This window comes from Erinaceus europaeus, chromosome 12, assembly GCF_950295315.1.
Source record: "Erinaceus europaeus chromosome 12, mEriEur2.1, whole genome shotgun sequence".
In the NCBI taxonomy this organism is placed as follows: domain Eukaryota; kingdom Metazoa; phylum Chordata; class Mammalia; order Eulipotyphla; family Erinaceidae; genus Erinaceus; species Erinaceus europaeus.
Window position 1 is genome coordinate 64,173,516 of NC_080173.1, and position 26,865 is coordinate 64,200,380.

General features: G+C 38.7%; 1 protein-coding gene and 1 pseudogene across 6 annotated transcripts in view; both read right to left on the reverse strand.

The window, feature by feature from the left end:
* Positions 1–26,865, reverse strand: part of HSF5 (heat shock transcription factor 5) — a 54,681-nt gene that overhangs the window by 7,521 nt on the left and 20,295 nt on the right. The window contains exons 3-6 of one of the 6 annotated variants that reach the window (XM_060203819.1): positions 21,864–21,961; positions 16,818–17,357; positions 12,787–12,909; positions 4,032–4,754 (exon numbers count right to left, since the gene is read on the reverse strand). In XM_060203819.1, coding sequence (XP_060059802.1) covers positions 4,524–4,754; positions 12,787–12,909; positions 16,818–17,357; positions 21,864–21,961 — 992 coding nt within the window. In that variant the 3' untranslated portion in view covers positions 4,032–4,523. Of the gene's footprint in view, positions 1–4,031; positions 4,755–12,786; positions 12,965–16,817; positions 17,358–21,863; positions 21,962–26,865 lie in introns of those variants that run through there. The other 5 variants (XM_060203820.1, XM_060203821.1, XM_060203824.1 and 2 more) reach the window with 5 other exon arrangements.
* Positions 17,809–17,985, reverse strand: LOC132542151 (U1 spliceosomal RNA; annotated as a pseudogene).

Sequence of the window (26,865 nt, forward strand, 5' to 3'; positions counted from 1 at the left end):
GGGTATGAACATTGTCAAGCACACAACTCAAGTTCAAGCTCCTCCCACAAGGGAGGAGTTATATACCTGAAGGAAGCTCAGTGATGTGGTATATCTCCCTTTCCCTGCCTATAGGAATGAAAAAGCAGCCCAAAACAATGAAATCACATGGGCATGAGACCCTAATTCCACAAACTGAGAACCAGGAGATCATGAAATTTAAACCTTTACCTGTCAGGTGTGGGAGAGAAGCCTGAGGGGTGTAGTGATGGGCCCAACAGGACTCCTGGCTCAAGGCCTCCCCACCCTGCTCTTGGCTCCTCATCTGCAGCTCCTAATCTGCAGGGATGCTCAGATTACACCTGTGGTGAGTACTCCAAGACCAGGGAGAGAAACCTGGAAGTGCTCTATTGTGTAATACAAGCATAATAATTAACTGATGCACAAAGAGCTTTGTAGAACTTTTTATTGTTTAAAAATCCTAGTTGAGGGAGTTGGGCAGTAGCGTAGCGGGTTAAGCGCACGTGGTGCAAAGTGCAAGGACTGGCAGAAGGATCCCGGTTCGAGCCCCAGGCTCCCCACCTGAAGGGGAGTTGCTTCACAAGCGGTGAAGCAGGCCTGCAGGTGTCTTTCTCTCCTCCTCTCTGTCTTCCCCTCCTCTCTCCATTTCTCTCTGTCCTATCAAACAATGATGACATCAATAACAGCAACAATAACAACTACAATAAAAAAGCCAACAAAAGGAAATAAATATATTTTTTAAATCCTAGTTGAAGCTTCAAAAAATATACAACCCAAATGCATGCCCCAAATCCAGTCCCCTACTCCCTAGAGAACACAAAGTAATCCCTCCCATATTGCTGCTCACACCACTAGCCAGGACCCTGCTCACCGTGTGCACCAGCTGGGGAGGGGTCCTGTGGCGAGGTGGGGTTGGCTGGATCCCTACACCTCTCACTCTCTTGCACATATGCAATTTGAGAGCCATGTCTGGGAAAAGGGGACAAAATAGATGAAACTGGAAGATGTTATGCTTAGTAAAATAAGGAAGTAAAGGACAACTACCAGATGACTTCATTCATATGTGTAATATAGAGAATTGAACACAAACTTGAAAAAAAATAGGTCACCCATATCAAAGACCAGAGGAAAACTATAGTGCTTATCATTAAGGGCTGGGAGCACAGAACTCTGGTGGTAGATGTGATGTGGAACTATACTCCTATTATCTTATAATCTTATAAATCATTGTTTGGTGGGGGAAGGAAGAATGTCTACAGAAGAATGCTAGGAATATAGAATTGGATGATTTATCAGAGAAAGAATTTTAAAAATTCATTACTAAGGTATTTCAAGAATCTCAAGATAGAGGAACATATTCAGAACTGAAGTGATTCAGTAAGGTAACAAGAAAAAAAATCCAAAGAGAATTACAGGGTATAAGGGGCATTATTAATTAATTAATTTTTATTCCCACCAGGGTTTTTGCTGGGATTCAGTGCTGGCATTACAAGTCCACTGCTCCTGGCCACCATTTCTTCTTCTCCCTCCCTCCCCCCCATTTCTCCCCTTCTGTTTTATCTGACAGGACAGAGAGAAATTTAGAGGGGAGTGGAGACAGAGAGATAGAGACACCTACAGGTCTTGCTTTACCACTCATGAAGTGTCCTTCCCTGCAGGTAGGGAGCAGGAGCTCAAACCCAGGTCCTTGCGCATGGTAGTATGTGCACCTAACCGGATGTGCCACCACCTGGCCCCAGGGTGCTTTGAATGTGTATCAGACTAAAATGGCAAGTCTAAGAAATAGTCAATGAGACAGAAGAGAGAATATCAGGACAAGAAGATACAATAAATATACTCTGAATTTAAAGATGACTGAGAAGAAAGCTCTAGGGAAAATGAGTCAACTCTCCATGAAATAGAAGATTCTTTCTCTGATAAGTCATCCAATTGTCTATATTCCTGGGATTCTTCTGTATATTTAAAAAACTGAAGACAGTTTTAAAAAACTGAAAGATGGTCCATCCACAGGCATATGAAAAAATGTTCCACTTCACTTATCATTACAGAGATCCAAATTAAAACCACAATGACATACTATCTCATACTTGTGAGAATGGCCCATATCAACAAAACAGGAAATAGCAAGTGTCAGCAAGGATGTGAAAAAAAAAAAAAAAAAACTAATGCAATGTTAATAGGGATGCAAACTAATACAGCATCTATGGAAAACAGTCTGGAGTCTACGGCCATACCACCCTGAACATGCCTGATCTCGTCTGATCTCGGAAAACAGTCTGGAGAGCCCTTAAGTAAATAAAAACTGAAATATCTTACAATTGTACAATATTGTTCCTAAACATCTATCTAAAGGACATGGAAACACTAATTCAAAGGGATATACACTTCTATGTTCATAGCTACTTTAGTCACAATTGCCAAGGAATGGAAGCAGCCTAAATACCCATCAAAAGATAACTGGTTAAAGAAGTTATGGAATAGGTAAGGAGGGATAGGCCCAGTCTCTGAAGGTAGGCTGGGAGGTATCCTGCCTTGCCACTTGAAAAAAAAACTGGTCCTGAAATGAGTGCAGCCTGCAATGTTCCTCAGATGTGACCATGAGCTATAAGCTCAGACCAATAGGGATTTAAGAGATTACACAGGCTCTGGCACTAAATATAAATATGCATTTACATATGGGCCCTGGAGCAGGTGAACAGAGGTAAGTAGTTTTAGCCACACAAAATTTTTTTGTAAGAATGGGAGCTACTCCCTACCTTAAGCCAACTTTCTGCCCCTTTTCTCCACTCTGACACCATTTTCTCAGACAATATTCTCATCCAACCTCAGGTTAGCTACCAAACTCAAGCAAAACTACTATAGTTGTATGCCCCCAGGAACATGCCTAAAATGGTTCTCCCATCTTGTCTCAACTTATGTCATGCCACCTTCCAGACACCAGGCTGCAGATGTTATCATGACTCCACCCTGACTTCTCTGGGCAGATGACCTCACCAATGTGTCCTGGACCCTCACATCTCTAGAACTCTAGTCCATTAGGGAAAGACAGAAACAGGCTGGGATTATGGATCGACCTGTCAATGCCCGTGCTCAGCAGAGAAGCAGCTACAGAAACCAGAACTCGTACCTTCTGCTTCCCATAAGTAACCTTGGTCCATACTCCCGGCGGGGGAGAAGTGATAGGATGAAGATAAGGGGACTCTGTACTCCAGCTCCATCAGCACCCAGAGAGAGAAGGAAAAGGAGAGGGACATATGAAAGTAGTTATGTTGTCATGAGTAGCATAGAGGGAAAGAGAGGATTGAATCAGAAAAAGAAGGGGCAACTATGTTTAAATGTGGACAGATAGTTATAGAGAAGATGGTTGGCCCATGTCTAAAACTTAAGGAGAACAGTGGTGGACTGCAGTGGGGAAAGTGAAGATTCAGAACTCTGGTTGTGGGAATGGTGTGGATTCAAACCCTTGTTGACATGTAATTCTGTAATATAAAAACAAAAAATAAATAAATAAATAAATAAAAAAGAAGTTATGGAACATATATTCAATGAAATACTATTCTGATATAAAAATAGATATTGTGTCCTTTGGGACAAAATGGATGGAACTAGAGGTGATTATGCTTAGTGAAGGAAGGAAGTAAAATACAACTACTGAATGGATTTACTCATATGTAAAAGAAATTAAAACTCATGAACTTGCATCAAAATTTTAAAAAGGTGACCATTCTCAAAAATTTTGTGAGAACTATGGTATAGTTACCACTGGGTGGAGGAGAGCTGAAGGGGTAGAACACAGAACTTTGGTTATGAATGTGGTATGACACTATACCCCAGTAATATTATACTCTTTTAATCCATTTAATAAATCATAAATTAATAAACCTTACACTGCCTTTGGTTAAGGTCTTTTTATAATGCCATAACCCTTTATATATAGGCAGGTTTTCATAGATTTTTAGGCTAAAATTTTATAATGGAAGAATAATTTGAAACTTCAAGAATATTTCTGCTTACATTTTCATTATAAAAGATAACTTTTGGGAGTCGGGCTGTAGCGCAGCGGGTTAAGCGCAGGTGGCGCAAAGCACAAGGACCGGCATAAGGATCCCAGTTCGAACCCCGGCTCCCCACCTGCAGGGGAGTCGCTTCACAGGCGGTGAAGCAGGTCTGCAGGTGTCTATCTTTCTCTCCTCCTCTCTGTCTTGCCCTCCTCTCTCCATTTCTCTCTGTCCTATCCAACAACAACAACAACAACAATAATAATAACTACAACAATAAAAAAACAACAAGGGCAACAAAAGGGAATAAATAAATAAAATAAATATTTAATAAAAAAAATAAGTTTGGACTCTCCAAACTTATTTAAAAAAAAAAAAAGATAACTTTTTAGCAAAGAGGTTCCAGCTTAATCATGTAGTTTGCTTGTTCCTAATAAAATAAAGATATAATTAGATGCCACATAATGCCATTATTTCACAACACTTATATGTCACAGTAGGAAATCAAGGTCATTGTAGACCCATCTATAAAAACCACTGAACCGAGGATAAGGCTTTAATAAAAAAAAAAAAAAAAGGAAGATTTAAAGAGATAATTAATGTGCTAATTTTATCAGTTGTACTTATAGCCATAACATGCAGCAAAAGAAAGGAAATTATTATTTTAACAGCAGGCACCAGAATTCCCCTTGGAGAGGTAAGAATCTTTGTTGAGTAATATATCTTGACAAGTGGGTTGTTTGGAGAAGATGAAACCTACGGGACATTAGGAAACAGAAGAGATAGCGAATCTTCTCTATCTAAGTAAGCCACAGAATCCAGGAATTAGAAAAAGAGCAGCAAAATGAGCAGAAACAAAAAGTTAGTATTAATACAAGACAAGAAAATAGCATAGCAGGAAGTCATACTGACAAGTAAAAGCAAGAAACTGGGAAAGTGACTGAAAAACTTACAAATAAGGGTGGCCCATTATCTGGGCCCCTAGACAGGAAGTCCTGGATTCCCACACAGACATGATGGGCCTAGACCTCTAACAGATCCTTCTCTCCATGGTCACTAGTCATCTCCATCAGGAACAACATAATGGACCCCTTTGTGCGCCCCTACAGGACCTGGCCCTCAATGTGGATCAACAATGGTAGGGAGTTTTCCATTCTCCAAAGGGAGGCTGGACAACATCATCTACCACCTAAGGAAGATGGGTCCTGAAATTAGTGCAAACTACAGTGTTCCTAGACATGACCACAGAATGCAAGCTCAAAGACTACATAGGCTCCTGTGCTGAATATGGGCCCCAGATCAAATTGATGGGGTTTACAACTAACAATATTTATATACTTTCCCCATATTTGCAAGCTACTCACTTCCCCAATCCAGCTTTTTAGTCCTTTTTCCAACTATGACACCATCTCCCCAGACAATACCCTTAGCCCACCTGCATATTAGCTGTCAGACTCAGACAAAAACTAGTAAAGTCATGGGCCCCTTGGAATATACCTAAAACAGGGCAGGGGTAGATAGCATAATGGTTATGCAAACAGACTCCCATGCCTGAGGCTCTAAAGTCCCAGGTTCAATCCCCTGCACCACCATAAACCAGAGCTGAGCAGTGCTCTGGTAAAAAATAAAATAAAATAAAAGGAATATACCTAAAACAGACCTACTCGCTTTTATCCCAAATCTTCATCTGAAATATTCTTGCCTTTAGGTTCATGATTAGTCAACAATTTGTTCTGCTTTATATCTTAACTCTTTTTCATCCACCAGGTTCCAGATGCTACCATGATGCCAACCTAACTTCCTTGGGCAAATGACCCCACCAGTGTGTCCTGGAATCCCTCCTCCCCAGAGCCCTGCCCTACTAGGGAAAGAGACAGGCTGTGAGTATGGATCAACCAGCCAACACCCATGTTCATCGAGGAAGCAGTTACAGAAGCCAGACCTTCTACCTTCTGCATTCCATAATGATCCTGGGTCCATATTCCCAGAGGGATAAAGAATAGGAGAGCTTTGGGGGGGGGCACAGATGGGATAGGGAGTTCTGGTGGTGGGAACTGTGTGGAACTATACCCCTCTTATCCTATGGCCTTGTCAATATCTCCATTTTATAAATTAAAAAAAATTTGAAAGAAGAAGGGTGGCATTTCTCTGACAATGACTTGGAGCAGTTTTTCATGTCTGTTGGCCTTTTGGATATCTACTTTGGTAAATATTCTGTTTTTATCTGTTCCCACTTTGGATGGAGTCATTTATTGTTGTTGTTGTTATGGAGTTTGGTGGAGAGCAACCTTGTGGAGAGCAGCCTGGATGACTCTCTGAAGGCTAGAAATGGACCCTAACCTATAATCTGGTAATTCCTCTCCTGGGAACATATCCTAAGAAAACAAATAGATCTGTCTATATCTATGTTTGTAGCAGCACAGTTTGTAGTAGCCCAAACTTGGAAGCAAGCTAGTTATCCAACAACAGATGAACAGCTAAGAAAGTTGTAGTATAGAATGATTAATTCAGCTTCTTCACTTCATCATGGATGGAGCTTGAAGAAATCACGTTTGGGGAGATAAGTCAGAAAGAGCAAGATGAATATGAGATGATCTCACTTATGGACTAAAATTGAGAAATAAAAACAGAAAGAGGAAACTCAAAGTAGAACTTGGACTGAGTTTGGTGTATTGCACCAAAGTAAAGGACTCTGGGGGGTGGGGGGGAGGTGGGCATATTTCAGGTCCTGGTGCATGATGGTGGAGGAGGACCTGGGCTGGGGGTAAGAGTGTTTTGCAGAAATTTTAGAAATTTTATACATGTGTCAACTATTGTACTTACTGTAAACCATTAATCCCTCTATTTTAAGAAATGAGCTATTAAAGAAAGAAGGATGGCTAATATTCTATTAAAATTATTTGCAAGATCATAAGAGAAAGAGATATTGTGAAAAAAATGGAAGCATCATGGTTTCAAATTATACTACAAAGCACTACAACAATAAAACAACAAGGGCAACAAAAGGGAATAAATAAATAAAATTAATTAAAAAAAAAAATTATACTACAAAGCAACTGTGATTAAAATGATGAGATACTGCAACAAAAACAGGCATTCAGATCAACAGAATAAAACGGAGACACAAGAGATGGAAGATAGCTCATTCAATAGCACACAGCCTTTACTATGCATGACGATCTGGTGTTAGACCCTTGACACTACTTGGGATAACCACACACAGCACCATGTGATGTCCCATGGATGGTGGAGTGCTGTCATGTGTCTCAATCTCTATATTTGTCTGAGTGGGAAAAGAGAAAAAAAAAATCTGCTGGGAACAGCAGAATCATGCATCCACAAGACACTGGAAGACAATCACAAAAAGAAAGAATAAAGAGTCCAGAAGTATATCTACACATAGAAACATCTAAGTATGAAAGGAATCAAAACCATCTACTGGGGCAAAGAGTATCTCCAACAAATGAGGTTGGGAGAACTAAACAGCCACACAGGAAAACAAAAATCAACCATCACTGCAGCTCAGGAGGTGAAACAGTAGACGAAACATTGCACTCTCAAGCATGAGTCCCAGCGTCTCATGTGCAAGAGTGATGTTCTGGTTCTCTATCTCATTCCTTCTCTTTCTCTCAGAAATAAGAAATTCAGAGAACAATAAAATACAAATATTTATTTTGAAAAAATATTACCTAATACCACACACCAAAATAAACCCAAAATGGATTAAAGACATGGATGTTAGACATGAAACTAGGAAGTCACAGAAGAAAACAATGGTGAAGAACTTCAGGGCCTTAACATGGTAGATATATTCAAAACTATAACCCCACTGTGTAATGGAAACTAGAGCTAAAAATTAAAAATGAGAATACACCAAATGGAAAAGCTTTTACACATCAAAAGAAACTTCCACAAAGATAAAAAGTAGTCAACTTAGTAATTGGGAGAGAAGATATCTGCACATCTGACAAATGACTAATACTGCAAATATATATTAAAAAATATAACTCAACAACAACAAGTAAGCAATGCATAAGAAAGTGGGCAAAAGATTTAAACAGAACTTCTCTAATGAAGATATACAGATGCCAACAGACATATTAAAAAGTGTTCCACATCACTTATTAGAAATATGCAAATTAAACCACAATGAGATACCATCTCATATATATAAGAATGTGCTACCCTAGGTTTAAGTTGCCAAACCACTGAACTTCCAAGGAAAATAAATTTATATGGAAAATTAGCAGGAAGATAGCACAAAAGTAGTACATTGTACTTTCACACACAAGATCTCAAGTTCAGTCTTTGAACTAGCAGTAGACAGAACTGAGTAGGACCCTGTTCAAAAATGTTAAAAGTAGACTTCCTGGAAAAGCTATGGCAACCTAGTCTCAGAAAGTTGGCTCTCCTTCAGTAGATAAACATTAAAATGAAAGATTTCAATGAATTCTTTCAGAGCACATCTGGAATTTCTGTTTTAAAAAAATCACTGGGAGTCGGGTGGTAGCGCAGCAGGTTAAGTGCAGGTGGCGCAAAGCGCATGGACCAGCGTAATGGTCCCAGTTCCAGCCCCTGGCTCCCCACCTGCACGGGAGTCACTTCACAGTCATTTCACTTCTCTCCCTCTGTCTTCCCCTTCTCTCTCCATTTCTCTCTGTCCTATCCAACAACAATGACATCAATAACAACAACAATAATAACTACAACAATAAAAAACAAGGGCAACAAAAGGGAATAAATAAATATTTTTAAAAAAAATTTAATAACTATCTGAAGGTTAGTGGTTGCACATGGACAGCAGAAACAGGAGGGGAAAGAGAGAGATATTCAATACAATAACTAAAGAAGGAGTTTGTCATTACCAGATGTGCCTTGCAAGAGTTACTTGCTGAAAGGAGTGCACAGAAAATGAAACAAGGAACATTAAAGTCTCAAAAAGTGATACTCCATTTAAAAAGACCCAGAAACACAAACCACAGAAATATGAGACAATTTTAAAGTAAAAAAGAAAAAAAAAAGAAATGGATACATGTTGTTCAAGTAGAGAATAGTGGATCAACAAGAGTGGTCTGAAAAAGACTCTCTTAGATGTATTTTATATAATACCTTTATATATAAATTATATATAACACATTTATATGTATGTGTTTTTAAACATCATTTTCTCTTTAATACTTTTTAATCTTTCCTACATCTCTTTTCGTTTTTCTCATTTCCATCATATGTAATAACTTGAGTTTCTGTTAAAATTTTTAAGTGGGAAATAAAGTTTATGAGACGTATGTACTTAAACATTATGCACTGTTCAGAATATTGTAACCAAAAGTACCTCCAAAGACATCCCTTCCCTTGAGCTCCAAGTTTTGCTATAGTGATAGAATGTAAGCCCAGAGAAGGAAAGCCATTACCTTGAATGTTTGTCCAGAAAACATATATACCATGTCGCAAGCTCAGATGGAGAATAGTTAATAAAATATACAAAAAATATTCTGTATTTTCGGTAGAGATTGGTACTGGCCACTATGTCACATCAAAAGACCCTAATAAAACTAACCTAGCACCCCCAATAAAGAAAAAAAATTGCCAGCCATGAACATGAATATCTTGCTAAATTACCCTTCAAATATGAGGGAGAAATAAAGATCTTTTCAAACATTCAGAAAAGGAAAAAAAAAAAAAAAAAACCTAACCTAGTTACCACTGTGATTCTTACCAAAAAAAAAAGTGGGAGGTAGTGAGGAGGAGGACAGACAGAAAAGGGTAGAGGAATCTGACTGCTGACAGAAAAGGGTAGAGGAATCTGACTATTGTAGCAATCTAGCACCAGGAAGATGATGGCAGTGTGTAATTAAACACCATGGCTGGTAGAAAAAACAGTGCAATGGAAGAAAGCTAAATATCAAGATTACTTGATGAAATATCAAGCCAGCATTAGTGAGTTGAACAGAGGTGTTTTTTTTTTTTTTATTTCCATAGACACTGCCATTGCAAACAAATAGGAAGAGAGGCTTTCTTCCTCCCTAATGAGACTAGGCAGCAGAGAAGAGAACAAACCTGTAATTAAAAAGCTTGTACCTGAAGATAAAATAGAAATAAAAATGTAGTTCAAACAGAAGAGGCACTAAAACAACCCAGCATCCTTATCCATATACATGGGCCCTGGGACAGATCAATGTGGTAAACAGCACATTGCATTTATATATTTTCATCAAGTTTGGAAGCTACTCTTTGCCCTATTCTCAGCTTTCTAGTTCTAGTTTTAACTCTGACACCATCTTCCCAGACAATATTTCTAGACCCACCTCCATGTTAGCTATCAAACTCAAGCAAACATTACTAGTCATGGTCCCCTCCCTAGGAACATACCTGAAACAGACTTCCTAGCTTCTTTCCACCTTAAAGTCCCTATTCTCATCTGCTCTATTCCTGCTTTCTGGTTCCTGTTTATTCAACATTTTGTCCTGCTTTATTTTTTACTGCCTTTCAGCCACCAAGTTGCAGATACTACTATGATTTCATCCTGACTTCACTGGGCAGATGATTTCATCAATGTTTCTTGGAACTTCACCTTATACAATATTAAAAAAAAATTAAAACGGATTAAAAACCTAGAGAACCTAAATTTATAAAACTGAGAAAAAAATGACAGTGGAAAAATTTCATGGCATTGAACTTGACAGTTATTTATTGGATATAACACCAAAAGCACAAGCAACAAAATTAAAAACCAACAAATGAGACTTTATCAGACTGTTCATAAAACATGTCCATCAAAAGATAAAATCAGCACAGTGACTATGAGTAAAATGTTAGCTTACATTACTATCCTCTCCAAACTAAGTTTCCTATTCTTATTTTTTATGCCACACACACTGGGGCTCAGTGCCACCAAGATTCTACCATCCCCAGTGTGTGTGTGTGTGTGTGTGTGTGTGTGTTTTAAATAATATTTTTCTTTTTTAAATATTTTATTTATTTATTTATGAGAAAGATAGGGGAGAGAGAGAAAGAACCAGATATCACTCTGGTACATGTGCTGCCAGGGAATGAACTCAGGACCTCATGCTTGAGAGCCTAGTGCCTTAGCCACTGCGCCACCTCCTGGACCACGTGTGTGTGTGTTTTAAGAGACAGACTGAATATGGGAGGTATAGGAGGAGAGACAGGAAGAGAGAAAGAGAAACACCTACAGCATTACTTTACTGTTTGTAAAACTTTACTACTGCATGTGGGGACCTAAGTCTTAAACCCTAGTCCTTGTAATGTGTGCACTCTACCAGGTGTGCCACCACCCATCCCCCCAGGTTTCCTATTCTTTAAAATGATGTAATACAATTTCAATCAGTTTTCTATATGTTACAAAATAGGTACACAGGTAGTAGCAATATCTAACCTTTCCTAAAGCATTTTCATAAACTATGCCATTATTTTAAACATCATCAGTGAGGAGAAATTGTTTTTTTCAAAGTGAGGCTTCACACATGCACAGTTTCACCACTCCAGCCTACTTTTTTTCTTTTTTTGCCAACAGGGTTATGGCTAAGATTCTATGTCTGCATGATTCCATAGCTCTCAGCAGTCATTTTTCTCCTATTTTCTTTCCGGTTTTGGTAGTGGATAAGAGAAGGTGGGGTGGGGAGGGAGAGAGACAGAGAGGAGACACCTACAGGACAGCTCTACCACTTGTGAAGCTTGCCTTATGAGACTGGGGGGGGGGGTTCAATCTGAGTTGTTATACACAGTAACGTGTGATCTCTACCAGGTACTACACCACTTAGAGCCCCTCCATGCCAATTTCTCATTTTAATAGAGAGTGAGGGAAAGGGAGAGACACCACAGCACTGAAGCTTCCTCTAGTACTACAGCATCTCCCATATGGTCTCAGAGCTCAAACCTGGGATGTGTGCATGACTAAGTATGTATACAGCCTGATGAGGTATCTCTCTAGCCTCCAAAATCTTAATCTTAATCTTTGAACTGAACTGAATGGACCATAAGTTCAACTAAAAGTAATTTAGTGCAAGTTAAGTTTAATGTAGAAGATGCATAATCAAGAGAGTTTTTAGTCTAAATGATGTTTTTGCAAAAAGAAGCCAAAGTAACACCATGAGTATATCATTATATACAATTGGAGTAGCTCCTGTAGATGTTCCCAACATTTTCCAAAATTTTATAGGTTAAGATGATTGGTCCAATTCCATCTGAACTGCATGCCTATGCCATTCATTTAACAGGAGAGTATTAAGGATGTCCAATTTATTTATAAAGAGTAGAACCAACTGTATGTGCTTCAAACAATTCCTTATTCTGGGCTTCTACAAACCACATGGAGAACATTATTACAGATACAGTCATAATTAGCATTATTGCTACGATACACTCAGAACATTTAAAGCCCATCTAATTGTTTTCATACCACAAGTGCATTCCCTCATATCCTATGCAATACTAGTAGAGAACATCTATAATTACAAAGTCTTTGACACTAAAGAGTTATTGAATCATCCTTCATCCTAGTCATCAAGTTAAATAACCAAAATTCCTCTACCTTTCCTTAAATATGTGCTATCTTACTGAATGCTCAAATTCTCACATACAATATTAATAGATAGCATCTTATACATTACAATAAGAATTTAAGAAAATACAGAGCTAAAATTAGTATATAAAAAGAAAAGTAATTAATGTAATCATAATCATAAATGGAGGTCCAGAAAAACCCATTTGTATATTAATTCTACACCATGGTTCTACTTCCAGCATTTTAAAGCACAAGAATTCTTACCAGGGGACTTTCCTTGCTGCAAGTTGCTTCTTCGCTCTCTGTTTCTGGCTGGAGTGGATAAGCCTGTGTCTTTACTAGGCTTGCTAGCAGGCCCCATGTCTGAAATAAGGAATCCCATCTGTTCTGAAGGCAAGATATTTTCAGGTGTATTGGTCTGGCATTTTATACTGGCATCCACCTAAAATATTAAACCCCACTCGTTATTCTGAATTTTCCCCAAATATCTACTAATAGTTAAGGTACTTTATCAAAGGAGCCCTATTATAGAAACATGATCCATCAAACATGTTTTTGTTCTTTTTTAAAAATTATTAAATATTTATTCCCTTTTGTTGCCCTTATTGTAATTATTATTGTTGTTATTGATGTCGTTGTTAGATAGGACAGAGAGAAATGGAGAGAGGAGGGGAAGACAGAGAGGGGGAAAGAAAGAAAGACACCTGCAGACCTGCTTTACCACTTGTGAAGCAACTCCCCTGCAGGTGGGGAGCTAGGGGCTCGAACCGGGATCCCTACTGTGGTCCTTGTGCTTTGTGCCACATGCGCTTAACCTGCTGTGCTACTGCCCGACTTCCAAGCTTTTTGTTCTTATGAATGATACTAACTTTGATTTTGCTGAGCTAATCTGGATATTTGGTAGTAAGATGTATATTTTTCTGTACATAAATCATTTGAAATGTATATGTAGATAAAACATTCACTTATGATCAAAGAAGGATTTGCCATAAAACCTATCTTTTTCTTTTTAGTAGAAGTCACACACACACACACACACACACACACACACACACACCCCACACACACACACACACCGGTTAAGCCCATTATTATCTTTTCCCATTGTAACACCATTTCCATCAGATTTCTCCTGTTAGTGATACTGGAATGGTCATAGGAATAATTCTGTTGGATGATGCCAGCTGGATTGTAGACATGCATACTAATTATGTATTCTCTGTCTTAAAGAAATTTCCAGGACTGTATAAACTTCAGTTCCTGTAAAATCTAGATATGTTTTGCTTAGGAGATATGCTTTTCTCTTGGAGTTCTTAGGTTTTCTTCAGAATGTCAAGCCTCTCCATTGATGTGACAAACTTCTGAAATTAAGTTTAAATGGAACCACATAGTAAAATAAAGCTATAAATATAACACATAGCTCACAAAAGCTGTGCAAAATATGTGCATATATACATAAATAAGTTGCTTTTGTAGCTCTGAGAATGAATCCAGGACTTCAAGCAAGCATGATACCCCTGAGCTGCCCCAGGTCAATTTTTTTCATTATTTTTAGAGAGAGAGAGAGTTAGAGAGAGAGAGAGAGAGAGACCACAGTATCACTATACCATCTATGAAGCTGTCCTGATGTCATTCATGGTGGTCTTATGTGGTATTGGGACCCCAATCCAGGGCGTCATGCATAGTAAGGTATAAGCTGTTACCAGGTGAGCTATCTTCTTGCTCCCTCTAGTATATTTTTTATTACAGTATAAGGGATTGAGCCTAGGGCCTCACACACATGCAGCATGAATAATGTTATTTTATTTTGCATGAGAAAGAAAAAGACACACCAAAGCACTGTTCTACCAATCATGGAGCCCGCTTGTTTGGTCTTTTTTTGTTCATTCATGTGAGTTAGGCATCAAACCGAGGGCCTCGTCATACAAGGTATACATTCTACCACTGAATCATGCCCTCTACCCTTAAATATGTTTTTAAGAGAAAAATTACATGAATGCAAATTTTAAAATAAAATCTAATATTTTGGATATGGCTACAAAGTAATAAAGACAAATTTTGTGTTCTTTCCACAGACACATCTAAAATATAATAGAACTATTTTCTTTCAGTCTATTGAAAGACATACTAAGTATCAACACAAAGGACACTTATATTGACAGAAGCTTTAGGCTACTGAGTACAAAATTGGAGCATGTCTATGGCCAACCACCCTTAACACTCCTGATCTCGAAAGCTAAAATTGGAGCCAAAAAATGATTTAAAAAATTAGAAAAAGTTATCTTGAAAGTATCAAACTAAAAGATATTTCCAGTACACTAAAGAAAAAAGTCAAAGCGAAAGATTATATTTATACAGGGATGGGGAGATAGCACAATGGTTTTGCAAAAGACTTTCATGTCTGAGGCTCCAAAGGCTCTAGGTTCAGTCCCCAGGACCACCATAAGCCAGAGCTGAGCAGTTCTCTGGTATACAAAATATATATATTTATGCATATAATATGTGCTATATGTATATCAAGCTAAGATAACAATTAAAAACAAATAAAAAGATAATTCACAAAAATTGATTTTAATTTGAATATATTTTTTAAGATTTTTAATATTTTATTTACTTATTTCCTTTTGTTGCCCTTGTTTTTATCATTGTTGTGGTTATTATTATTGTTGTTATTGATGTCATTGTTGCCAGATAGGAGAGAGAGAAATGGAGAATGGAGTGGAAGACAGAGAGGGGGAGAGGAAGATAGAGACATGCAGACCTGCTTCATCACTAGTGAAGCGACTCCCCTGCAGGTGAGGAGCTTGGGGCTGGAACCCAGATCCTTATGCGGTTCTTGAGTTTTGTACCATGTGCGCTTGACCCGCTGCACTACAGCCTGACTCCCTGAATATATTTTTTAAATGTGTTCCATACCAGGGAAGAACACAAGGCCTTGTACATATCTGATATTACCGAGTGGTAGCCTTGGCCCAATTTTTATTCTACAATTTAAGAGTAGAAGAGAGAGACAAAAGAGACCAAAGCACTGCTTTGCCACCCATGAAGTTCCACCGGTATCACATGAAGTGCTCTCATGTGATACCAGTATCTCTAACTATTCAATCACACCTGGTCCTTGGAGGTACTTCTATTGAGAATAAAAGTTTATTCATTTTCAGTAATACAGGAATCAGTCCCTACCTTCAGAATATGTCTTTCAAGATAAAGCAAGAATTCTGATTTAAGGATGCAAATATTAGTAAGGAAAATCAAACACAGTATGGTCATAAGTCAAAAGTCAAGTTAGAAGTCAACAATTCCATCTGAAAGTATGACAAGATCTACAATCATCTTCTTAGCTCCATGATGCAAATGACTAGGAAAATACTGATAATATTTGTCAGATAAACTACCCCTTGTATTTTGTCAGGCAAGCATACTTAAATCCATCCAAATTAAGATAGGAAGTAAAACCCAAGGACTTTAAAAGTCCAACATAGATAGGGTGCTCAAGTAGATAGAACAATGATTATGCAAAAAGACTTTCATGTCTGAGGCTCCAAAGACTCTAGGTCCAATCCCTAGAACCACCATTAAGCCAGAGTTCAGCAGTGCTCTGGTAAAAGAAACATGGGTATTTTATTGATTTTGCTGCAACAGTGAATGGGAGTGATTTCTGGATATCCTCTTCTTTGGACTTAGTGTTTGCATAAAGAAATGCCACTGACTTTTCCCCTGAACCCAGCCCCACTCGGGAACGAGAGAGACAGGCTTCAAGTATAGATCAACCATCCAATGCCCATGTTCAGCGGGGAAACAACTACAGAAGCCAGACCTTCAACCTTCTGCACCCCATAGTGACCCTGGGTCCATGCTCCCAGAGGGATAAAGAACAGGGAAGCTATCAGGGGAGTGGATGGGATAGGGAGTTCTGGTGGTGGGAACTGTGTGGAGTTGTACCCCTCTTATACTATGGTTTTTGTCAGTGTTTCCTTTTTATAAACAACAACAAAAAAAATGGGAAAAAAAACAAAAAAATGCCAACACAGAAATAAGTTTTATACCATAATGGTCAATCAGACTGCCTTTCCAGAGTTTGACTTCAGACTATAACACAGTAAGAGAATGCCTGGATTAAAGTTACTTCTTTCTGTCTCTCTTGTGTAGACTCAATGGGACATGATCCTACTAGACAGCAAAATGATCTGGTATTGAACCCAAATAAAATGTGGACAAACTCTGAATTAGAACAGTCTTGAGAAATAAGTAACAGGAACTTTAAGCTTTACTAGAATTTTTCTGTGCTCCCTTACCTGGTGTGAGCTGAACGGTAGCCCCTCCTGCACAAATACTACAGAGGTTGGAGACGGATTATGACTTAGCTGCTCCTTCAGTTTGACATGAGCTTGTTGAATGGCTGTAGTTTCCTGTATTGTATTTTCAACAGGTTGAGCTGTATGGATGGTATAGATGTACTCAGGTGACTGTGGCAGAGAGCAGGTAATTGCTTGTTCTGTTCCGACCACAAAAGATGTAATATCTGAGCCTACAGGAGTAAGTGGCTCCAGGTGGCTAGCCTGACTTGTGGAAGATGCATTGCTGTTGTTTGAATTAGCTAGGATATGTTGACCTCTGTTAGACTGAGATGTTGGGCACTGATTCTCAACAGGCTCCACCTTTACCATTTCCAGTTTAGGGGAAGCATGCAACTCATCTACTATCTGAAAAACAGCCTCTAGGTTTACTTCTGTTTTTTTATTTTCATCAGTAGCACTGCAAGGCCAATTAGAAGGCAGAAATTCAACTGGATAGGAGGATTGCATTGGAGGATTCTGAGAAAAGAGAAAATAGGACTGTTTGGATAGAAAATCAAATATGAGGTTAAGGAGGAAAATAACAACATATACTTAGTAACTATTATTGTCAACCATTATATAATGTTTTATACTGGAAATTATCAATAAATCCAAGACTGGAAAGGCAGCTCACCAGGTAGAGTGCCTGCACTACTTTGTGCATGACCCAGGTTTAAAACCCAAAAATCATATGGGAAGCAACAGAGGAAGCTTTAGTGCTGTGCTATTTCCATCTCTGTCTCTCTCCCTCTACCTATTTTTTAAAAGTAAGTTATTTTTATTTTATTTATTTGATAGGATAGAAAGAAAGAAAGAGGAAGGGGAGATAGAGAGGAAGAGAAAGAGAGAGACACTTGCAGCACTGCTTTACTGCTTGTGAAGTTTTCCCCTTGCAGGTGGGTGCTAGGGGCTTGAACTGGGTCCTTGCACATGATAATATCTGCATTCAACCAGGTATACCATCACCCAGCCCCCATACCTATCTATCTACTTGGTTGTCAGAAAAGTCATGAATATAAATATGGGGAGGGATCGCAGGGGTCAGCACATCCGGAGTGCAATGGATAAGCCTCGCCCTAGGAAAACCACCTTCGTGATCATGGTATCTCCCCTGCCAAGTAAGTATGATGATATATTTTTCTATGCAAAAATGTGTCATGACTTTTCTGACAACCCGATAAATGAAGGAAAGTGGCCTAGAGCAATGAGTTTGCACATGTGAGGCCCCTGTTCCACCAAATAAATACACATTAGCAAAAAACCTCTATTACCCAAATACCTATTTGTTGATAAAATATCTATTACCGGACCAGGAGAGAGCTCTGTCAGTAAACCGCACACTTTACCATGTGTGAGGGCCCAGGTCTGAGCCATGGGTCGCCAAATGGAAGTACCATGCAAAGGGGAAGCTTCATGAACAGTGGAACAGTGCTGTGGTGTCTCATCTCTCTCTTTCCCTCTCTGTCTCTCACCTTTATCTGGAAAAAAATTAAAAATAATAAAAATAAAAACAGTTCACTGGGAGAGGTGGAATTATACAAGCATAAAGCCCTGACAGGAAAAAAAAAAAAGTCCATTACCAAGTTCTTTCATTTTGACAGAATACAGTGTTTTATACAATCAAGTACATATTTGGATATTTGGTGATAAATAACCTCAATTCATAAACCTGAATTATTGACAAGTATGATTAAATAAAACATGTATTGAGTGGCCCCAGAGATAGTACCCACAAAAGAGAGCAGGGCTTGTAAGCATGAGGCCCTGAGTACAAACCCTGCCACTATATATGCTAGAGTGATGTTCTGGTTCTCTTTCTCTTTTGTTAATAACAAGTGAATCCTGAAGGAAATTTTTTTCTGCTGCTAGGGTTATTGCTTGGGCTCTGTACCACTCCCATGAGAGAGAGAGAGAGAGAGAGAAGAAATAGGCAGAGAGGAAAGAAATCATACTGCTACTCCACTGCTTGTGAAGCTCCCCATCCCCTACCCCATGAGATACTGGGCTCAAACCCAGGTCCTTGTGTGAGCTCTAGTGGATGAATGCCTCCTGAATCCTAAGAAAAAAGTTTTTATGGGGGCCGTATGGTAGTGCATGCAGTTAAGTGCACATGTAACCACATTCAAGGACCCGGGTTCAAGCCCCCACTCCATGCAGAGGGGATATTTTACAAGTAGTGAAGCAGGTCTGCAGGTGTCTATCTTTCTCTCTACCTCTCCTTCCTCTCTCAATTTCTCTCTGTCCTATCCAATAAAATTGAGCAAAAGGAAAAAATGGCTGCCAGGAGCAGTGAATTTGTAGTGCAGGCACTAAGCCCCATAAATAACCCTGGTGTCAAAATAAATAAAGTTTTATATAAAGCATGTAATGAGATGATGACTTTGGAGAGAAGACATTAAATAAATATTGATTTTTCTCAAAAAAAATATATGTATATCAATTTCTTAACAACTATGACTAAACAAAACATGCTATGAATTGATTTTGCCAAACGCAACACAAAGATGCTGTATGTCTGAGGTCAGAAAACAGCTCAAGTGGTAGAGGTGAGGTCTAGGTGTGAGGTCCTGGGTTCAAGCCACAACACCAGGTGGAGCACTATCAATGGCACCAAGGGAACTCCATGGATAGTGAGCAGTGCTGGGTTTCTTTCCATCCCTCTATCTCTCTCTCTAAATAAAAAAAAAAGAATTATTTTACTTCCTGTGTGGATTTTACAGGGGAAAAATATCCTTCTGAGTGTTTGAGTTCACTAGTAAGACATTTTCTTAAGACTGGAAGCTAAGATCTGGGCTAGATGGTATCAAAAGTAAACATATAATTCCAATCTTTAAGCAATTATAGCACAAAAATACAACGCATAAAATTTATCCTACAAATAGCTATCTAAAACATTCAAATCAGGGACCAAGGAGATAGCTCACCCGTAGAATGTACACTTTGGGGCCAGGCAATGGCACACCTGATTAAGCACACACACTACAGTGTGCAAGGATCCAGGTTCAAGCCCCTGGTCCCCACCTGCAGAGGGAAAGCTTCATGAGTGATGAAGCAGGGCTGCAGGTGTTTTTCTGTCTCTTTCCCTCTCTACCTCTCCCTCCCCTCAATTTCTGTCTCTCAGGCTTGGAGTATGGATCAACCTGTCAACACCCATGCTCAGCCGGGAAGCAATTACAGAAGCCAGACCTTCAACCTTCTGCATCCCACAATGACCTTGGGTCCATACTCCCAGAGGGTTAAAGAATAGGAAAGCTATCAGGGGAAGGGATGGGATATGGAATTCTGGTGGTGGGAACTGTGTGAAGTTGTACCCCTGTTAGCCTATGGTTTAGTCAATGTCTCCTTTTTATAAATAAATTTTTTTTTAAATTCTGTCTCTATCCAATAATAAATAATATTTTTTAAAAAGAATGCACACAGGCAGGGGAGAGAGCATAATGGTTATGCAAACAGACTCTTATGCCTGAGGCTAATAAGTCCCAGGTTCAATCCCCCACCCACCATAAGCCAGAGCTAAGCAATGTTCTGGTGTTTCTGTCTCTCTCTCTCTCAAAAAATAATTTAAAAAATTAATAATAAAAATTATTAATAATAAAGTAATAATAAAAAAGAATGCACACTTTGCCATAAATAGGGACTTGGGCTTGAGTCTCTGGCACCACAGAGAAACACCATGCACACAGGGAAGTTTAATAAATGGTGAAGTGGTGCTGTGATGTCCTTCTCTTATCTTTCTCTTTCTCTCCCTCACTGTTTCTCTTGTGATTAAAAGGGGGGAGGTAGTCTATGACTCTCTATCTTGGGAGAGAGTTCCCTACATTCCTTCCTATGGCAGGAAGCCCCAACAGCCAAAAGAAAAACACGATGATGGGCACAAAGAGAAAGCTCACTGGATAAAGCGCACATTCAGATACCCCTTGCCACCACCTGGGAGCACTAAGTAAAGGGGAAACTTCACAGATGGTAGAGCAGTGCTGTGATCTTGATCTGTGCCTGTTTTCTGTCTCTTTCTGTCTCTCTCTCTTTCTCTCTCTCTTTCTATCTATCTCTCTCTACTTCTGTCTGTATCCAGACAAAAATGTGGTAAAATCATGCAGGTACAAAGTCCCAGTGAAGCCCTGGTAGCAGAAAACAACACAAATTTTTTTCCTAATAGTGAGAAAATTATTGAAGTATATGGTCTACACCATGGGGTCTAAGGTAGAAGAGAACTACCACTACCACTTAAATTTATCACTTTGACATTCTTGCTTTATCTTTACTGTACTTTTTGAAAAAGATTTCTTTATCGAGAGAAAGAGATCAACCAGAGTACTGCTCAGCTCTGACATAAGGCAATGCCCTATACTGAATCCAGGGCCTCTGGGGTTTCATGTATGTAAAACCTCTAAGGGCTCTAAGGCTAAGCTGTCTCACTTTTTATCCTTAGGGAAAAAAATGATCATATTAGAAGAATCTTTCCTTTGGCAATTGAGTACTTTTAAAGTTTACCTGGTATTCACTTTACCATCTAAAAGCCTAGAACAGAACTGTTCACAATTTTCAACAATGATAGAAATACTCTATCTGTGCTATGCAATTTGGTAGCCACTAGTCATATGAGACTTTTGAGCAGTTAAAGTATGGCTAGTGTGATTAAATAAAATTTTATATTTGAGTTTAATAAAAATTCTGTCTACTTACTTAGTTTTGAGCAGAGTACTGCTCAGTTCTAGCTATTGTTGATGCCAAGAATCGAACATAGGATCTCTCACATGCAAATCCTATGAACTACTGTAATTTAAATTTAAATGGAAGTGGCAAGTGCCTATTTATCAGATAGCGCAGGGATAGAATAATCCTCAGATATCCACTCCTTTTTTTTTTTAAGAATTGAGAAAACTTAGGTCATACTCCACAGCTATCTGTGGGTATTAAGTAAGATAAAATTACAATTTGAAATTTCACAAGGTCAGTAATATTGCACAGAAAGCACAACTTGGCCCATGGTTCCAAAAATCTTACCTGGAAGTAGTTGCAATGAGCATATGACGAGGCAGTGGGAGTGACACAACTACTTAAAGCATCCATGTGCGTAGAAGGAGAACAGCACTGTAGCACAGCTGGAACAAATTCAAACATACAATTCCCATCAACCAAAATAAGCCTATATAGCAATCCAAGCACTCTTTCAATTTGGAAAGGAAAAAATCCTCAAAGCATCCTTTGTTGGCACTATAAATTATAGGCAGTCCAATTAGGTGCTTTTATTTGTTGAAAACAGCCTAGCAATAAACTAATTGTAAAGGTCATTTTAGAAGTTCATTTTTACTTTATTTCTTTAGCACTTATTTTTTTTAAGCTTTTAGCCAACCATTAAACTCTCTGAAAGTTTGTTAATTTTGTTGAAAATTTGAGATTTGGAATTTCAAAACCACTGTTTCAACCATTTCAACAGTAACAACCTCTATGAGGAAGATGTCTTCATAAGATAAAATAAGTATTAAAAACTCTCCAAAGGTTACTAATATTAAGTAAAGCATCCATGAAATCTATGCAAAAAAACTTAACCATTTAGATACATTATCAGAAATTTGGTGGCCAGAAAATTATGTCTTTGGATGGCCAGCTTTAGACCTCAATTTCTGCTTGCTAGTAAAACAAGAATAATAATAGTACCTACTATTATTGTCATTGTGAGGAATGAATAAATTTCTATTCATTAAGCACTGACAACAGTACTGGCATATAGTAAGTTATCAATAAATGTTAGCAGTTATTACTTTAACTAGAGAAATACATTTTCCATTTTTGATTTTTTGGACACCATGAAAAAATGGAACTCTGTTCTGGTATAACTGTACTTACAGATGCCAACTTAGTACTAGGTTGTGCTTCCTCTTTTCCAGAGACAGAGTCTCCAGAATGAATGAGAATATTATAAAATCACATTCAGCAAAGGCTAATGTTTATTGAGCACTTACCTTGGGCATAATACTAGGTGCCTTACAAGCTGTTTCATTTAATTAGCAACTCTTTTTAAAAAAATCTTAAATCTTATTTATTTATTTCTTTATTTATTATTGGATAGAGACAGAGAGAAATTGCAGAGAGGGAGAGGAATATAGAAAAGGAGAGAGACACCTGCAGCCCTGCTTCCCCACATGTGAAGCTTTCCCCATGCAGGTGGGGACCAGGGGTTTGAACCTGGGTCCCTGTGCACTGTTATGTGTGCACTGTTATGTGTGTGCTTAACCCAGCCTGGTACATACCAAACAACTCTTGTATGAGGTATCAGCATCACTTTACAAAGTAAGGAAGCTAAAGCGCAAAGTTATTAAATAACTTGTCCTCAAAAGTCATAAAGTCAGTACTGTCAAGTAATTTAACTCCAAAGCACATGCTCTTTAAATGTACATACCACAACACTTTCCTAAATTTTCCTTCTTTTAAAAATGCATTATTTAAATTGTACTAGAGTTCCACTTGCTGAATATTTTAAATGTGTTTTTTATAAGATGGCAGTGTCCAAATTTTTCCTACTTTGAGTGTGCTAATCACAGTCTTTAATCTTTTAAAGTAAGTTGGTACAAGCATTGTAAAATTTCATTGAAATTGTTTTAAGATGTCAGAAGCTCACAAAAGTATTCCAGAATGTTCTTACTCATGACCACAGAATGTGAGCTCAGATCTACAGGGATGCAGAGGTCACATAGGCTCCTAAACTGAATATGGCCCCCAGACCAAATCAAATCAATGGGGTTCACAGTCAACAATATTTATACCCCTTCCCCATATTAGGGAGCTACTCTCTTCCATTATCCAGCTTTCTGTCCCTTTTCCAGCCATGACTTCACCTCCCCAGACAATAACTTGGATCCACCTGCATATCAGATTTCAGGCTCAGAGGAAAAAAACAAAACAAAACACTAGTATAGCTACAGGCCCTTTGAAATATAACTAAAATATGCCTACTAGCTATCTACAAAATGGAGGACCCCCCCCCCCCACACACACACACACTTCATCTGCACTATTCCAGCCTTTAGGTCCATGATTGTTCAACAATTTGTTTGGCTTTGTATGTTAACTCTCTTTTCAGCTACCAGGTTCCAGATGCTAACATGATGCCGACCAGACTTTCCTAGACAGATGACCCCACCAATGTGTCCTGGAGCTCCGATTACCCAGAACCCCCCCCCCCCCAACTAAGGAAAGACAGAGGCAGGCTGGGAGTATGGATCCACCTGTCAATGCCCATGTTCAGCAAGGAAGCAATTATAGAAGCCAGAACTTCCACCTTCTGCATCCCACAATGACCTTGGGTCCATATTCCCAGAGGGTTAAAGAATAGGAAAGCTATCAGGGGAGAGGATGGGATACGGAAGATCTGGTGGTGAGAATTGTGTGGAGTTGTACCCCTCTTATCCTATGGTATTATTAATGTCTCCTTTTTTAAATAAATTAAATAAATAAATAAAATAAAAATAAGTATTCCAGAAATAAATATTATGACATTAAAGGCTAATTTAAAATGTTCAATTTTACACACAAAAATAACTTTAAAATAATGGACAGAATTCTAGTTTAGCCATAAATACTTCATTTTACAAATTACATGACTCTAGAAATTTCAGTAATTTAAGAAGCCAGATACCACTAAAAAAATGCCACATAAAATTCAAGTTGTCATGTCCAACATAGGCTAGGCAAACAGGCGCTATACTTTATTTATCCTTTGGAAATTACCAAATACAGAGTTAAAATGTTTCAGATATGAATTTTATTTCTCAGTATATTTGGAAGCATAATGTCCTGAGATGTAAACTGGCATTAAGTAAATAAATAAATAACCCTACACACAACACCAAGAGCCTGCAGGTTTTGCCCAGATTGAAAAGAAACCAGACTTCCCCCCCCCCCCAGTTTTAACAACTAATGAAAATCCAGCCCCCTAGTGGCAGGAAAATACAACTGGAGCTACAGATTTTCATCTCATCAGAGTCCCTGCGTTTCATTACAAATCAATCAACCAAAATTATTAGCTTATTTGTATTATTGGTAAATTCTGAGTCCATTGGTTATACATTTTCAACTGTTGTCAAAGTTACTTTAAGAACGTGACGCAAAGTGCAAGGACTGGCATAAGGATCCCGCTTCCAGTCCCCAGCTCCCCACCTGCAGGAACGACATCAACAACGAACGACATCAACAACAACAATAACTAAAACAACAAGGGCAACAAAAGGGAAAATAAATATAAAAAAATTTTTAAAAGTTACTTTAAAATAAATTTCTTAGAAAAATAAATCAGAATATAAAACATAATATAGTAATATATAAATCATAACTGATTTGTTATTTAAAAAACAGGTAAACGATAAATGTCCTTTTTAAATATTTATTTCCTTTTGTTGCCCTTATTATTTTATTGTTGTAGTCGTTGCTGGATAGGACAGAGAGAAATGGAGAGAGGAAGGGAAGACAGAGAGGGGGAGAGAAAGACACCTGCAGACCTGCTTCACCGCTTGTGAGGCGACCCCCCTGCAGGTGGGGAGCCGAGGCTCGAACAGGGATCCTTCCGCCAGTCCTTGCGCTTTGTGCCAAGTGCGCTTAACCTGCTGCACTACCGCCTGACTCCCACGATAAATGTCCTTTAAAGTAACTATCAATAAATAGCAAGTAGAAAAGATACCTTCGCGAAGAACTGAGTAGAAAATCCAAAAAGATTCTTCAGTATCTATTTCCTTACTAGGATAGTCTATTGATACTTTGGGTACTCAATAAAATATAATAAAACAACGCACGGGAAGATTATTGACTATAAAGAGCTAGCTGGGAGTTGGGCGGTAGAGCAGCAGGTTAAGCGCACGTGGCATGAAGGACTGGCGTAAGGATCCTGGTTGGAGCCCGTGGGGAGTAGCTTCACAGGCAGTGAAGCAGGTCTGCAGGTGTTTCTATTTCTCTCCTCTTCTCTGTCTTCCCCTCCTCTCTCCATTTCTCTCTGTCCTACCCAACAATGACGACGACATCAATAACAACAACAACAACAACCTCAACAACAATAAAAAAACAAGGGCAATAAAAGGGAAAATAAATTTTAAAAAGCTATGAGTATGTAATTGTGTTTAATATATGATAAATTAATCGAGTGTGTATTATGAAAGCACTGACCAGGTGGTAGTGTACCTGGTAGAGAACACACATTATCATAAGCAGGAACCTGGTCTCAAGTCCCCAATCCCACCTGTGGGAGGAAGCTTTGTGAACAATGGAGCACTACTACAGGTCTCTGCTCTCTCTCTCTGATGTGTGTGTGTGTGTGTGTGTGTGTGTGTGTGTGTAGGTGTGTACCAAAAGGAAAAAGATGGCTGCCAGGAAACAGTGCAGTCGAGCAGGCACAAAACCCCAGCAATAACCATGGTGGCAAAGAAAAAAAAAACTTATAAGACTGAGTTTATCACTGTGTTAAGAATTGTTCTTCTGTATAAAAATCTTACAGTATCTTCCTAAAGGTAGTTTCACTTAGGGCATGACTGAATATAGAATGAAAATTTGCAAATAATGAATAGAATTGTATTTCAAACATAAGTGTAATTGATGACAATTTTTTAAAAAATTCAAGTCATTTAAAAAAGTCAGGGAGAGATCAGTAAGATGGTTCAGCATCCTTCCATTCATGAGGACCCAAGTTTGACCCCCAGGACCATATAAGAGCCCAAAAACCTGGAAAAAGTGGGACTTCATGGATAGCAGAGCAGTGCGTTGATAGCTATCCTCTTTCATAAATAAGTCAGAAATACTAAAAAAAAAATATCTGAAGGTGGGAGCTGGGCAGTAGCGCAGTGAGCTAAGTGCACGAGGCACAAAGTGCCAAGGGCTGGCGTAAGGAAAACAGTTCGAGTGCCCAGCTCCCCACCTGCAGGGGGTCACTTCGCAAGTGGTGAAGCGGGTCTGCAGGTGTCTATCTTTCTCTCCTCTCTGTCTTCCCTTCCTCTCTCAGTTTCTCTCTGTCCTATCCAACAAC